We start from the raw sequence: 16500 nt of genomic DNA, 5'->3' as shown, positions 1-16500 counted from the left end.
AGCTAAATTGCAGTAAAAGTCGCAGCCAAAATAATTTAACTGCAAAACACAACACATTTGTATAGTCCTCCAGATGACAATGGTTGCTGTCCTTGGGTATAGATGGCAGAACTAGCCAGCCAGCATCATTCACTGTCCAATCCGTTTTGGTTGCAACGACTTGCAAGTAGCCTGGCTCCGCCTTGCCTTGCACATTTTGTCATTGTCTCGCCATCCTCGCTGAGTCGAGTCGGATCAGTCATTACTCTAAACCTTCCCAAGTGATCTCCAGTGGCTGAATGGTCTCCCAGTCCCGGTGTAGCATGCTTCCATTACAGCGCCACGGCATGAGCTCCCCTAAGACAGTATGTTCAAATGAAAACCGCATTGGCAAAGCTAGCAGCTATCTTGGCAGTCCAATAGCTCTAATACATTTCCTGCTGCTATTGAAAATAACAGATCCCAGATTTACTTGATCTCTGTCTACAAATAGCTTGCAGAAAAATAGTTGAACATAAAAACACTAAATATAATAACATTTGCTAGCTCTTAACTGCCCAGCTAGGCTCCCCCCTAGGGCACCATGGCAACTCTTCCTTCTTTCTTCCCTGCCTTGATGTAATCTGTGGTCTGACACACATTATTAGGTGACGGCAAGGGTTCCATTACTTAGCTTTTGTCATATCTGTGATTAGGTTACTTCAAGAAAGGGAATGGAATTTTGGAATGCTTGATTCCGATATTGGAGAATGCACAGACAGATATGTGCACGTTTATGTAACCTTCATCTTATGCTACCTTTAGGTCCCCATTGATGATCGCTGCTTGCAATGGACAAATCAGTATGGTGCGACTACTCCTGCAGTACGACGCAGACATCACCTTAAAGGACAATAATGGATGGTCGTCCGATGACTATGCTGTGATGAACGGACACCACGCGTAAGTACTCAAACTGTCAATTCCTTACACATGGTGCGTGGTGTCATGTAGTAACCAAAAAAGTGTTAAACAAATCAAAATGTATTTTATATCTGAGATTCTAAAAAGTAGCCACCCTTTGCCTTGATGACTGCTTTGCACACTCTTGGCATTTACCTGGCATTTAACTTCAACAGTCTTGAAGTTCCCACATATGCTGAGCACTTGTTGGCTGCTTTTCCTTCACTCCGTGGTCCCACTCATCCCAAACCATCTCAATTGAGTTAAGTTAAGGTCGGGTGATTGTAGAGGCCAGGTCATCTGATCCATCAGTCTCCTTGGTCAAATAGCCCTTACACAGCCTGGAGGTGTGTTGGGTCATTGTCCTGTTGAAAAACAAAAGATAGTCCCACTAAGCGCAAACCAGATGGGATGGTGTATCGCTGCAGAATTCTGTGTTAGCCGTGCTGGTTAAGTGTGCCTTGAATTCTAAAAAAATCACAGACCGTGTTACCAGCAAAGCACCATCACACCTCCTCCATGCTTCACGGTGGGAACCACACATGCAGAAATCATACATTCACCTACTCTGCGTCTCACACAGACAGCGGTTGGAAGCAAACATCTAAAATTAGGATTCGTCAGACCAAAGGACAGATTTCCACCGGACTAATATGCCAAGCGTCACATCTGGAGGAAACCTGGCACCATCCCTACGGTGAAGCATGGTGGTGGCAGCATAATGCTGTGGGGATGTTTTTCAGAGGCAGGGACTAGGAGACTAGTTAGGATCGAGGCAAAGATGAACGGAACAATGTACAGAGGGATCCTTGATGAAAACCTGCTCCAGAGCGCTCAGACTGGGGCGGAGGTTCACCTACCAACAGGAACAACGACCCTAAGCACACAGCCAAGACACTGCAGAGTGGCTTCGGAATAAGTCTCTGAATGTCCTTGAGTGGCTCATCCAGAGCCCGGACTTGAACCAGATCGAACATCTCTGTAGACACCTGAATATAGCTGTGCAGCGACACTCCCCATCCAACCTGATAGAGCTTGATTGGATCTGCAGAGAAGATTAGGAGAAACTCCCCGAATACAGGTGTGCCAAGCTTGTTGCGTCATACCCAAGATGACTCAAGACTCTTCGCTGCCAAAGGTGCTTCAACAAAGTACAGAGTAAAGGGTCTGAATACTTATGTCAGTGATATTTAAGTTATTTTATATTTAATAAACTTTCTAAAATGGCTTAACCTGTTTTTGCTTTGTCATTGTGGGAGATTGTGTTTAAAATGAGGGGAGGGGGGGGGGTAATTGGATAATTTTTGGAATAAGTCAAGGAATATTGTGTAAAAAGTCAAGGGGTCTGAATACTTTCCAAATGCACTATGTACTCTACATGGTCATCAGTATGTGGATCCCTGCTTGTCAAACATCTTGTTCCAAAATCATTGGCATTTTATATGGAGTTGGTCCCCCCCTTTGCTGCTTTAAAACTTCCTAAAGTTAGGTGGCACTATTTTCTCATCCGGATGACAAGTGTGCCCAAAGTAAACTGCCTGCTACTCAGGCCCAGAAGCTAGGATATGCATATAATTGGTAGATTTGGATAGAAAACACTAAAATTATGTCTGAGTATTATGTCTGAATATACTCCCTGTTCACCCATGATTGCGTGGCCAAGCACGCAATCATGGGTGCGTGGCCAAGCACGACTCCAAGACCATCATTAAGTTTGCTGACGACACAACAGTGGTAGGCCTGTACACCGACAACGATGAGATGGCCTATAGGGAGAAGGTTCGAGACCTGGCCGGGTGATGCCAACCTATCCCTCAATGTGAGCAACACAAAGGAGCTGAAGATGGACTATAGGAAAAGGAGGGCGGAACAGGCCCCCATTCTCATCAACGGGGCTATAGGTCGATAGTTTCAAGTTCCTTGGTGTCCACATCACCAACAAACTGTCATGGTCCAAACACACAAAGACAGTTGTGAAGATGGCACGACAACACCTTTTCCCCATCAGGAGACTGACATGATTTGGCATGGGTCCCCAGATCCTCAAAAAGTTTGACAGCTGCACCATGGTTGCATCACCCCCTGGTATGGCAAGTTCTCGGCATCTGACCATAAGGCGCTACAGAGGGTAGTGCGTACGGCCCAGTACATCACTTGGTCCAAGCTTTCTGACATCCAGGACCTATATACTAGGTGGTGTCGGAGGAAGGCCCTACATTTTGCCAAAGACTCCAGCCACCCTAGTCATAGACTGTTCTCTCTACTACCGCTCGGCAAGCGGTACCAGAGCGCCAAGTCTAGGACCAAAAGGCTCCTCAACAGCTTCTACCCCCAAGCCATAAGACAGCTAAACAATTAATCAAATGGCCGCCCGGACTATTTACATTGACACCCCCCCTTAGTTTTTACACTGCTGCTACTCGCTGTTTATTATCTATGCATAGTCACTTTACAAATGACCACGACTAACCTATAGGCCCGCACATTAACTTTTTATAGAGGCTCATTATTGATATGTAAGTTTCTTGTTACTTTTAGATTATTTATTTTTTTACTTTAGTTTATTTAGTTAATGTAACTGTTTCTTGAACTGCATTGTTGGTTAAAGCCATGTAAGTATTCGTTGCATGTGGCAAATAACATTTTATTTGTTGTCCGTTGTCTTTTCTTAGTTGTTTAGCACAGTTAACAGATTTTCTATTCTTGTTCCACCAGCCATATTTTCTGCTTGTTCTGATGTAAGCCTGTGATTATGTCTTGTTTTTTTTGTGACTTATGCTGGTGACGAATCCAATTTCCTCTTTGGGGATCAATAAAGTTTATTTAACAGTAGATGCATTTCCAATCCTGTGTCATCCTTGTTTCAGTTGTTCCCATCTCATTATTGAGCATGGCACCAAGAGGAAGTCCATGCCGTCTCCCGCCCACGCCCCTGCCAAAAAGAAGCGAGCTTCCATGTTGTGCAGCCCTTCCGAAGAAGCAGGCTTCTCTCTGGGGGGACCAGCAACTGACAAAGATGGTACATAAAGGATTCCATTTCATCTCATAATGTTACATTGATTTATGTGTGTTGTTTACTAATGACTATAATGCAAATGTAAGTTACTGTATGTATTGTCTTCTGTAACAGGTTAAGGCAATGTGCAATTTTTCATGTTCATTTCCATGTTAATATTATTCATTCACCTCGATTGTTTCATTTACCCCTCATGCAATACCACTTGGCTGGATCTAGAGCAAGGAGCGAGTGAAGGAGGGAGAGGTATTGCCAGCAGTGAAAATAGCACAACAAGATCAGACAAACTTGTAAAGCATTGTGTAATTTCAGAGATGAAAGGAACGTGTTTGTGAGGCATTTAGGCTAAAGTATCTTCTATCTAAGGTCTAACTTTGGTATTTAACTGACTAATTTGTGTTCAGCTAGTGTTGGCCTTCTTGATCCCAACGAGGATAGACATCTGAGCTTGTTGTTCTATACACTTGATTGCAGTGTTTTGTAGTGAGCTTTTCTCCCGGTGGCTTTTTTCATGTAAGATAGTTAGGGTGTGAAAATCTGCAGTGTAAGATTAATCATTTCATGGTGAAGCTGTAGATGTATGTATTTTGTTATTTGTGATCATCAGCTGATTTTAAATGTTATCACACCTAGAACTGTTGAAAGTGATCCTTGACAATACTAATTTGGCTTACCGTGTTGCAGATGTTGAAGACAATTCGCAAACGGAGTCAATAAGTCGGTAAGCAATGATCATCTTAGCCTCGTTCGACCATCCTTATCTCGCGAGCTTACATTCTGTATCAAGCGCAGTGGTCAGGATGGGGGAATAGGCTACATCTTCTCTGATATAGTAAGTCAATTTGCACAACCATGAACCTCATTACTTCTCTGCATCAAATTGACTTACATTTTAGGGCGTCAAAAAGTGCGGCAGACTATTCCTGGCCATCCTCAGATGAAGAGGACGAATTGGATATAACCCAAAAGGTCTTTATGATGAATCCATTATTTGCACAACCATCTGTTGATTCATTTTGAGTTTGACTAGCTGTATGATTTTCCTTGTATCTTACAGAAACATCCAAAGCTAAACCTAAAGAATCTGATGAATGCCTCCAAAAAGGGAAAGAATGACGGTAATAATTTAAGTTTGTTCACTTATTAGTAACCCTCCGTTAGTCTGTGGCTGTGTAGTAACTTATCACCCCTGCCCTGTAGCTGTAACCGATGTCGAAAAGCCATGGAGCGGCCCTGAGGCCAAGCGTGAGAGCGAGAACCAAGTCCAGAGAAATCCATCCCTCCCCAAGGCTTTCCCACCCAGCAGTGCCCCCCAGCACCTAGTCTCCCCCTCACCCTCTGCCTCCTTTACCTCCAAACCTGCCCAGATGATCTCTACCTGTCTCCAGAGTTCCAGAAAGGTAATGTAGTGTAGCTAACACTGTTAACTTGAGCTTCTGTGTGACACCCTTCTCTCTATTCTCTCCCTTTTCTCCTTTTACTCATCCATTAACACATTTACAAGCAGAAGGCGACGGAACGGAGCTGGAGGAGACTCAGGGGAGTGAGCTGCTCTCCGAGCAGCCATCTGGTAGTCAGGCGAGAGGTAGAGACTCACCTGAGGAAAGCCCTGAGGGAGATAATGAGGATGATGAAGAGGAGGACGAAGATGATGACGAAGACGATGAAGATTACGAGGAGGAAGATGATGATGACAATGACGATGAGGATGAGGAGGAAGATGAGGATGATGAAGATGACTATGAAGAAGAGCAGGAAGGCGAAGAGGAGGAAGAGTGTGACGTTGCTGCAACTTCGGTCAAGGCAGAAGGAATTGGAGCAGAGGAAGTGCCCAAAACGTCCAGTGCTGAAGCTGTTCATATTGTTGATGAGGATGATCAAACTATTCCCGGTATTAAGGTCTCTGATACTGTAGTAGCTGATTCAGAACATGTCGATACAGCTGGAGAGATGGGGGCTCCTAAGAAGGTTTTCAATGCGGAGAGCCAAGCCAATGAGAGAATGGTTCTTGAGATTCTATTTGGAACATCAAACTATGGTATCCCAGCAACTCTAGATGTAGAGGAGGACTGTGTGGTGTCAGCCATCAGGGTAGAGTCCAGGTTTTCAGATGAAGAGGACAGTTTAGGTTATGAGCTAAATGGGACATCAGATCATCATTTTGTTCCAGAGCCAGGTTTTCCGGCAGTGCCCAAGACTCCCCCACACAGCACAGGAGTTCTTCCATCACAGAGAAAATTAGATGATTTTGATGATGATGATGAAGAAGGGATTGGTGATGAAGATGCACCTCCAGACTACTGGAGTGATGAAGAAAAGCTTATTGCTGATGATGAAGATATCAGAGAAGCTTTAGATCATACCTCAACTCTTGGGGAGCCAAAAAACACGAACACAGTTTCTCATGGTGAAACGCATAGGCCAAGTTCTTCAGACGATTCCTTTGATTCCAAAGATGATGATGACATTGCTAAACCAAAGGTAGATAAATGCAAATCCTCATGGTATTCCCATTCAGATGAAAATGACGAAGACAATGGCCCCTCATCCACTAAAGATGATTATGATGAGCTAAATGAGGATTGCATTCAATCGAAGGTAGATAAATGCAAATCCTCATGGGATTCCACATCAGATGAACATGATAAAGTCAATGGTGCCTCAACAACTAGAGAAGATGAGATAATTGATGAGATTCCCCATCTTGAAGGAGAAGATCTAATATCAGATTTCCAACTAGAACCGTTGACCTCCCCCGTGCAAAGCATATCACCAAAGTGCATCTCACTAAAACCAAAGGTAGATGAACCCAAGTCCTTCTGGAATTCTTCATCAGATGACAATGTCAAAAAAGGTGCCTCACACATTAGAGATGGATGTTTAGAGGTTCATGTTTCAGTAGAGGCAGGTAAGTTGTCACCAAGCCTGAGTGTCGCATCACCAAGAATCCGGGCCGAGGACCAACAGTGTTCTGATGATTCATGGGAAGACGAAGATGTGGTAGATGAAGTTGAGGAGATGCCAAATGACGATGCCTCTCCTGCAGAGTCTCCAGAACCAGGAGAGAAAAAGGCTGCCATTAAAGAATCATTTGATGATGATTTACCAGGAAATGGTGAACAAGTTGAGGATAAAAATATGTATGATGATGATGGTTCGGATGATGATTACTATGTGAATAGGGATGTAGCAGCTACAGGATCTCCTGAACCCGAAGAAGCCATTGCTCCCATTCAACACAAGACAGATGAGAACTCTCCTCGTAAATGGACAAGCCCTCCATGGTCCCCCAGAAGAGAGATAAAGGACATGGACAATTTGGAGAGAGGGCCTTCAACTCCAAGAGATTTGCTATCACTAATATCCAGGCCTCCGAGTGCAAATGAGCAGAGGTTGACATCAAGAGACTTGCTATCACCAATATCAAGGCCTACGAGTAAAGTATCTAGGCCTGCCATTACAAATGAGCGGAAGTTGACATCAAGAGATTCACGATCACCTATATCCAGGCCAGAGAGTGCAGATGAGCAGAAGTTGAAGCCAAGAGACTCACGATCACCAATATCCAGGTCTACAAGTGCATTATCCAGACCTACTACTGCAAACGAGATGTTAAGTAAAGCGGCTGATGAACTGGATCTCTCTCAACCCCAAAATTGTGTTGTGTCAGACGAGTCAGTTCCTGTGTCAATGATTGATGATTGGCAGGATGAAAAAGAGATGGCATTATCCTGTCCCTTGTCGTCTGCTATGAGTGACAAAGACAAAGAGAGAAGCGAAGACCCTGACAGCCAATACCAAAAACTGCAATATGATTTTGCCAGTGGTACTATCAAAGTTCCTGATGAGGGAAACGATTCTGATAACACACAAGAAATTCTAGGAGAAGAGGACATTGAGAGCATTGGTGAAAACTACAATGTGAAATCAGGAAGACTTCCAGTGACACCAATAAAACATAGTCTTGAGACTCGTAAAATGTTTGGAAATACTTCAAGTGAAGACGAGGCTGCCTCAGACCTTGATTCCGAGGATGACCCAACGCCTGATGCCATGAATGCTGCTCACACTCCAATAGAGGATATAGATGAAATCTCTGACGGACAAGGTGGACTTGACCAGGAGACTATTGACCAGAATGACCCTGGTGAAACTCATGAGGACAAACCTGAGAAGGATGATGTGGAGCTACAGAGTACCCACAGCAAAGACCGTACTTATGTCGCTGCTGTTCAGCAGCATGAGTCTGACATGAGCGATGGATTTTCAGATCAAGAGGAAGAATTGCCTCAAACAGACATTGATGATGTTGATGTTGATTCGCCCTTTGAGGACGAGCCAGAGTACATTGAAAGGGCAACGTTAGAGGTTAGAGACAATGAAGACCCAGTCAAAGGCATCAATCTGCCTATCAAATGGGTAAGAGTTATAGGTGGTGAGTTATAGAATAACAACTAGGCTTTAGGCATGTAGTTCAATGTTTTCACACACAAACACAAACCAATATTATAAACTAATCATCATCGAAAAGGTGCTTGTTGCAGTTAACAGAGCCTGAACAAATTATTTTCTCCACTCAGGAAAAAGATTCCACAGAGGATGAAGAAGATTATGATGAAGACAGAGGTGGTGATGAAGAAGATGAGGAAGAGAAAAGCTTCGAGGAGATGGGAAAGACAAAATATCAGACAGAAGAGGAGAAAGATGATTCCCTTGTTGATGATTCACCAGTCCCTGGAAGTCAAGACACCTCCAAAGAAAAACAAAGAGGTAACTTGCTAAATCTAGAGATAAAAATCTGTCTGTCCAGAGAGTACTTTACTTGAAATATACAGTGGGGAGAACAAGTATTTGATACACTGCCGATTTTGCAGGTATTCCTACTTACAAAGCATGTAGAGGTCTGTACTTTTTATCACAGGTACACTTCAACTGTGAGAGACAGAATCTAAAACAAAAATCCAGAAAATCACATTGTATGATTTTTAAGTAATTAATTTGCATTTTATTGCAAGATATAAGTATTTGATACATCAGAAAAGCAGAACTTACTATTTGGTACAGAAACCTTTGTTTGCAATTACAGAGATCATATGTTTCCTGTAGTTCTTGACCAGGTTTGCACACACTGCAGCAGGGATTTTGGCCCACTCCTTCATACAAGACCTTCTCCAGATCCTTCAGGTTTCGGGGCTGTCGCTGGGCAATAAGGACTTTCAGCTCCCTCCAAAGATTTTCTATTGGGTTAAGGTCTGGAGACTGGCTAGGCCACTCCAGGACCTTGAGATGCTTCTTACGGAGCCACTTCTAAGTTGCCCTGGCTGTGTGTTTCGGGTCGTTGTCATGCTGGAAGACCCAGCCACGACCCATCTTCAATGCTCTTACTGGGGGAAGGAGGTTGTTGGCCAAGATCTCGCGATACATGGCCCCGTCCATCCTCCCCTCAATACGGTGCAGTCGTCCTGTCCACTTTGCAGAAAAACATCCCCAAAGAATGATGTTTCCACCTCCAGGCTTCACGGTTGGGATGGTGTTCTTGGGGTTGTACTCATCCTTCTTCCTCCAAACACGGCGAGTGGAGTTTTGACCAAAAAGCTCTATTTTTGTCTCATCAGACCACATGACTTTCTCCCATTCCTCCTCTGGATCATCCAGATGGTCATTGGCAAACTTCAGACGTGCCTGGACATGCGCTGGCTTGAGCAGGGGGACCTTGTGTGCGCTGCAGGAATTTAATCCATGGCGGCGTAGTGTGTTACTAATGGTTTTCTTTGAGACTGTGGTCCCAGCTCTCTTCAGGTCATTGACCAGGTCCTGACGTGTAGTTCTGGGCTGATCCCTCACCTTCCTCATGATCATTGATGCCCCACGAGGTGAGATCTTGCATGGAGCCCCAGACCCAGGGTGATTGACCATCATCTTGAACTTCTTCCATTTTCTAATAATTGCGCCAACAATTGTTGCCTTATCACCAAGCTGCTTGCCTATTGTCCTGTATTCCATCCCAGCCTTGTGCAGGTCTACAATTTTACCCTGATGTCCTTACACAGCTCTCTGGTCTTGGCCATTGTGGAGAGGTTGGAGTCTGTTTGATTGAGTGTGTGGACAGGTGTCTTTTATACAGGTAACGAGTTCAAACAGGTGCAGTTAATACAGGTAATGAGTGGAGAACAGGAGGGCTTCTTAAAGAAAAACTAATATGTCAGTAAGAGCCGGAATTCTTACTGGTTGGTAGGTTATCAAATACTTATGTCATGCAATAAAATGCAAATTAATTACTTAAAAATCATACAATGTGATTTTCTGGATTTTTAGATTCCGTCTCTCACAGTTGAAGTGTACCTATGATTAAAAAAATTACAGTCCTCTACATGCTTTGTAAGTGGGAAAACCTGCAAAATCGGCAGTGTATCAAATACTTATTCTCCCACTGTATATATGTTTTTAAATGCAACATTTGAAAACAATTCCTTCTTAGATTTCCTTTCTGAGTTGGGTTTGGAGAAGGGAGATGATGAGGAAGACTCATGGGACACTGAGGTACTGTAAAAAAACAAGGAATTTTTTTGGACTCCCTGGTAGCATTGGCCAATGGCCATACTGTCAGATTTACTAACATACAAACTCCTCTTCCAGTCTGGCTCTGTCAGTCCCAGAAAACATCATGGCCGAGATCCTGCAAAGGTGCCACATGTTTCCATTATTTCAGGGGAGAACAAAGAAGGTAATTCTCATTCCCACATTTATCTGTAAAATGTTTAACCCCATCAGCACTTGATGATCTCTTAGCAAATGGATGGATGACTGCCGTTATAGCTTTGCAATCATTCTAGCTATAATTTGACTCCAATTATGACTATCCTTCAAACAATATAGACTTTTTTGTCGACCAGCCACCGTGGCAGGTAGATTAAAAAAATTACCAGTCACAAAAAAATTTTACCAGACAAAATATTTTTTGTTGCATTAATTACAACAAAAAAACACAACAAAACGGATTATCATGTTTAGTAATGTTTCTAAAACAGGGAATGTCTTTCTATTAAGAACTGATGTGGTATATTGTTGTATTTATTTTAACCAAAATATCACAGATGAGACCAAACATTTCAGCTGCCCCTTTATGGTTGCTGTGGTAACAGGGCCACTCGAGTCTTGAGTTGTGCCTGTGCGAATCTGACTAGTAGAGGCCTACGATGTCTCTTTTCTTCGCTAGCAGTGGTAGCAGACTCCAACAATGAAAAACAACCTAACTTGTGAACAAATAATGTAAATACCCAAGAAACACGAGGATAAAGTCTCACTTTAGTAGTTAGTCCAATGTTTATGCCTGTGCCCATAGAGCCCCACAGTGGAGGTGTCATATTACCCATATTAAACATGGAAATGGTTCCTATCGTTTTTCCACCATTTTAGAATAAGGGCTGTGTTTCGTGTAGGCTTACCCTCGGGTGACGTTTTAATAACCATGTCAATCCCCGACAAGTTGACTTTTATCAATGTATTTGGCCCTATATACTCTTCAGATTCGAAAATGCTCAACAGCATCAAAGTAGACATGCAAGACTACAAATCCCTGCAAGCTCCTGCACGTCATCTCTATCTAACATCTTTGCTAACAGGTATTGTGTCAATTTAGTTGCTCAAGACCGTTATATGGCATTTTCAATTCAACAAAATTGAGCTAACATTAGATAGTTAATCCAGAGATTCTTACCTTTGCCACAATTTGTCAGTCTCATCCAGAGCATCATGGCGTTTGTAGTTATTTATGATATCCACATTAGCAGCTAATTAGCATTTCATTTTTGAGGGGTAAATACAGGTAAATATATTGCCGTCATTTCCTGTCATAAACTCTTATACCTCCTGCTCATCTACCTGTTACTTCCAAAGTTTTTTTTACTTGGTGTTATTTTAAATTTTATAAGTGTTTGTGTCAACACCTGCTACCAACTAGCCAGCTAGCTAGCTAGGTTGCAATGGAACACCTGGAATATCTAACAAACATTTTCAGCGCTGTAGAAGCTGTGTTTTATTATGCGCTGGTCCGGGACAGTAATGACAATCCAGAGTGCCAATGTGGCAATTGTTTGCTCGTGGAGGATTACGGGAATGAGGTGGCTATGCTTAGCAAGCAAATCTCAATTTTGCATGAATTTGAGGAAAACGCAAATTAGAACGTTTTCGTTCTCAACTCCTATGGCTTGACGCCATTCGGGCCTGACTTGTCATCTGTCCCTATCCAAATGGTCTGTGCTGCCTGGAATTTGTGTTCCAAAGAAGTCGTCTCCATTTGCTTCTCCTCCTCAATCTTGTAATGAAGACTGTTCCAATCAGCGCTGGTCCAATGTCCCAAGTTGTGGAAACCAAACGCAGCGGCATGCTGCTAAGTGGACAAGATTGACTGCAATAGGTTCGGAGCAGATTGACATAAGAAGTCGTGTCGCTGCACTGGTGCCTGATCTACCTGCACTTTCATTGCTGGGATTGCCTGTGTCTGCAACGACGGTGCTGACTCCAAGTACACTGACTCCAGCAGAGGCTTCGTCATCGCCAACTAGTCCAACGCAATAACGACCTGTCTCTCTCTCGTTGCACTCCACAAGGAGACTGCCTGTTACGCGAATGCAGTAAGCCAAGCTAGCATTAAACTTATCTTATAAAAAACAATCAATCATAATCACGAGTTGGTGGCTGTTGTCGTTGTGTTGCTGTTTCGAGCCCAGGGAAGAGCGAGGAGAGGGACGGAAGCTATACTGTTACACTGGCAATACTAAAGTGCCTATAAGAACATCCAATAGTCAAAGGTTAATGAAATACAAATGTATAGAGGGAAATAGTCCTATAATTCCTATAATAACTACAACCTAAAACTTCATACCTGGGAATATTGAAGACTCATGTTAAAAGGAACCACCAGCTTTCATATGTTTTCATGTTCTGAGCAAGGAACTGAAACGTTAGCTTTCTTACCTAGCACATATTGCACTTTTACTTTCTTCTCCAACACTTTGTTTTTGCATTATTTAAACCAAATTGAACATGTTTCATTATATATTTGAGGCTAAATTGATTTGATTGATGCATTGTATTAAGTTAAAATACTTGTTCATTCAGTATGGTTGTAATTGCGGTTACTGGCCCAATGCTCAAACCACTAGGCTACCTGCCACCCCATCTGCTTCACATAAAGCCCATTCTTGTGGGACGCTGCTATTGACCACCAAGTGCTAACGGTCATTATCTGGAAAATATGTGTGAATTTCTTGATAATTTATGTGATATCAAGAGTTATATTTTCTCGGTGATTTCCAATATTGATTGGTTTCATCAGGCTGCCCACTCAAGAGAAAGTCTCAATCTGTAACCAGTGCCTGCAGCCTGGTTCAGGTTATCAGTCAACCTACCAGGGTTGTTCCAAACGGCACAGGAATGAAATCATCAACATGTATTGATAACATATTTACAGTGCCTTGCGAAAGTATTCGGCCCCCTTGAACTTTGCGACCTTTTGCCACATTTCAGGCTTCAAACATAAAGATATAAAATTGTATTTTTTTGTGAAGAATCAACAACAAGTGGGACACAATCATGAAGTGGAACGACATTTATTGGATATTTCAAACTTTTTTAACAAATCAAAAACTGAAAAATTGGGCGTGCAAAATTATTCAGCCCCTTTACTTTCAGTGCAGCAAACTCTCTCCAGAAGTTCAGTGAGGATCTCTGAATGATCCAATGTTGACCTAAATGACTAATGATGATAAATACAATCCACCTGTGTGTAATCAAGTCTCCGTATAAATGCACCTGCACTGTGATAGTCTCAGAGGTCCGTTAAAAGCGCAGAGAGCATCATGAAGAACAAGGAACACACCAGGCAGGTCCGAGATACTGTTGTGAAGAAGTTTAAAGCCGGATTTGGATACAAAAAGATTTCCCAAGCTTTAAACATCCCAAGGAGCACTGTGCAAGCGATAATATTGAAATGGAAGGAGTATCAGACTACTGCAAATCTACCAAGACCTGGCCGTCCCTCTAAACTTTCAGCTCATACAAGAAGAAGACTGATCAGAGATGCAGCCAAGAGGCCCATGATCACTCTGGATGAACTGCAGAGATCTACAGCTGAGGTGGGAGACTCTGTCCATAGGACAACAATCAGTCGTATATTGCACAAATCTGGCCTTTATGGAAGAGTGGCAAGAAGAAAGCCATTTCTTAAAGATATCCATAAAAAGTGTTGTTTAAAGTTTGCCACAAGCCACCTGGGAGACACACCAAACATGTGGAAGAAGGTGCTCTGGTCAGATGAAACCAAAATTGAACTTTTTGGCAACAATGCAAAACGTTATGTTTGGCGTAAAAGCAACACAGCTCATCACCCTGAACACACCATGCCCACTGTCAAACATGGTGGTGGCAGCATCAAGGTTTGGGCCTGCATTTCTTCAGCAGGGACAGGGAAGATGGTTAAAATTGATGGGAAGATGGATGGAGCCAAATACAGGACCATTCTGGAAGAAAACCTGATGGAGTCTGCAAAAGACCTGAGACTGGGACGGAGATTTGTCTTCCAACAAGACAATGATCCAAAACATAAAGCAAAATCTACAATGGAATGGTTCAAAAATAAACATATCTGGGTGTTAGAATGGCCAAGTCAAAGTCCAGACCTGAATCCAATCGAGAATCTGTGGAAAGAATTGAAAAAATGCTGTTCACAAATGCTCTCCATCCAACCTCACTGAGCTCGAGCTGTTTTGCAAGGAGGAATGGGAAAAAATTCAGTCTCTCGATGTGCAAAACTGATAGAGACATACCCCAAGCGACTTACAGCTGTAATCGCAGCAAAAGGTGGCGCTACAAAGTATTAACTTAAGGGAGCTGAATAATTTTGCACGCCCAATTTTTCAATTTTTGATTTGTTAAAAAAGTTTGAAATATCCAATAAATGTCGTTCCACTTCATGATTGTGTCCCACTTGTTGTTGATTCTTCACAAAAAAATACAGTTTTATATCTTTATGTTTGAAGCCTGAAATGTGGCAAAAGGTCGCAAAGTTCAAGGGGGCCGAATACTTTCGCAAGGCACTGTACTAATGCAGCAGAAATGTGCTTTAAAGCAGTATCCAAATCCATCTGATGTAATGATCACAATATAGTAGCCATATCTAGGAAAATGTTGGGCCTAATATGGTTATGTTTTTTTGTGATTTTTATGTTGAGGATTAAAGAATATTTGCTGGTCTGTGGTGTGTAATGAGGAGCAGCCAGACACTGCATTTGACACATTTATGAAATTGCTTATTCCAGTTACTAAATAAGCATGCCGTCATTAAGAAAATGACTAAAAGCTGTTCAATCCCCTTGGATTGATGAGGAACCTATTGGCAAATGCACTGAAAATGTAGAAATCATGTGACTAAACTGAATAAAAAGAAGAAACTACACTATGAAACAAAGATAAGTCATATAAAGAATGATAGTAAAACATTTTGGAGCACCTTAAATGAAAATTTGGGTAAAAAGACAAACTCGGTTCCATCATTCATTGAATCAGATCACAAAACCCACTGATATTGCCAACTATTTGTTTAGATTTGTTAGTTGACAAGATTAGCAAATTTAGGCAGAACATGCCAGCAAACAAAAGCTGACACTACACATCCAAGTATATCTGACCAAATTATGAAAGACAAGCGTTGTAATTTAGAATTCTGTAAAGTATGTGTGGTGGAGGTTAAGAAATGATTGTTGTCTATCAACAGTGACAACCAACCGGGATCGCCTACTAGAAAGTGTGTGCCCTCAGGCCTGGAGGGAGGCAAAAGTCATTCCGCTACCTAAGAATAGTAAAGCCCCCTTTACTGGCTCAAATAGCCGACCAAACCTTAGGAAACTTTTTGAAAAAATGGTTGTTTGATCAGATACAATGCTATTTCACAGGAAACAAATTGACAACAGACTTTCAGCATGCTTATAGGGAAGGACATTCAACAAGCACAGTACTTCCACAAATGATTGATGACTGGTTGTGAGAAATGTATGAACAAAATATTGTGGGGGCTGTTTTGTTTGACCTCAGTGCGACTTTTGACATTATTGATCATAGTCTGCTGCTGTAAAAACGTATGTGTAATGGCTTTACATCCCCTGCTCTATTGTGGATAAAGAGTTACCTGTCTTAACATAACATAGAGGTTATTCTTTAATGGAAGCCTCTCCGACATAACTACGAACTGTTATTCAGGTCCTGGACCTCTCTGGTCAGGTTGTCTATTCTTTTGTTAGTGGAATCCACAAGTATTTGGACAAAACACTTTAAGCTATTTTCTTGTTCTAACAACTGCTTGCAGGTCTCTTTTTGTTCATTTAAAAGATCCTTCACGTGTGATACAGAGACACCACTGTCCTCAATGGTACTCCCCCCGACTTTGGTCTTTGTCATGGTAGCTAGCAACGTAGGTTACGCTGTTACTCCTCGCAGTTCCAGACAGGGCAGGTCACAGAGAAGATTGAAAACAACAAACAGCCGAGATCTAGACAGCCACAAACCTG

General features: G+C 42.3%; 1 protein-coding gene across 15 annotated transcripts in view; it reads left to right on the top strand.

The window, feature by feature from the left end:
* Positions 1-16500, top strand: part of si:ch211-272n13.3 (ankyrin repeat domain-containing protein 26) — a 116575-nt gene that overhangs the window by 24204 nt on the left and 75871 nt on the right. For 14 of the 15 annotated variants that reach the window (XR_005036952.1, XR_005036953.1, XR_005036950.1 and 11 more), the window contains exons 6-15: positions 784-921; positions 3789-3940; positions 4157-4183; positions 4622-4658; positions 4834-4906; positions 4995-5055; positions 5138-5337; positions 8518-8707; positions 10416-10477; positions 10574-10661. Coding sequence is in view for 6 of the 15 variants with exons in the window: in XM_021564004.2 (XP_021419679.2) it covers positions 784-921; positions 3789-3940; positions 4157-4183; positions 4622-4658; positions 4834-4906; positions 4995-5055; positions 5138-5337; positions 8518-8707; positions 10416-10477; positions 10574-10661 (1028 nt within the window). In the remaining 9 variants the exon portion in view is untranslated. The remainder of the gene's footprint in view (positions 1-783; positions 922-3788; positions 3941-4156; positions 4184-4621; positions 4659-4833; positions 4907-4994; positions 5056-5137; positions 5338-8517; positions 8708-10415; positions 10478-10573; positions 10662-16500) is intronic. The other variant, XM_021564012.2, reaches the window with a different exon arrangement.

Source organism: Oncorhynchus mykiss, chromosome 2 (genome assembly GCF_013265735.2).
Source record: "Oncorhynchus mykiss isolate Arlee chromosome 2, USDA_OmykA_1.1, whole genome shotgun sequence".
NCBI classification, from domain to species: Eukaryota; Metazoa; Chordata; class Actinopteri; order Salmoniformes; family Salmonidae; genus Oncorhynchus; species Oncorhynchus mykiss.
The sequence above is the reverse complement of the archived record's forward strand: the minus strand, read 5'-3'. Positions and strand labels throughout refer to the sequence as shown.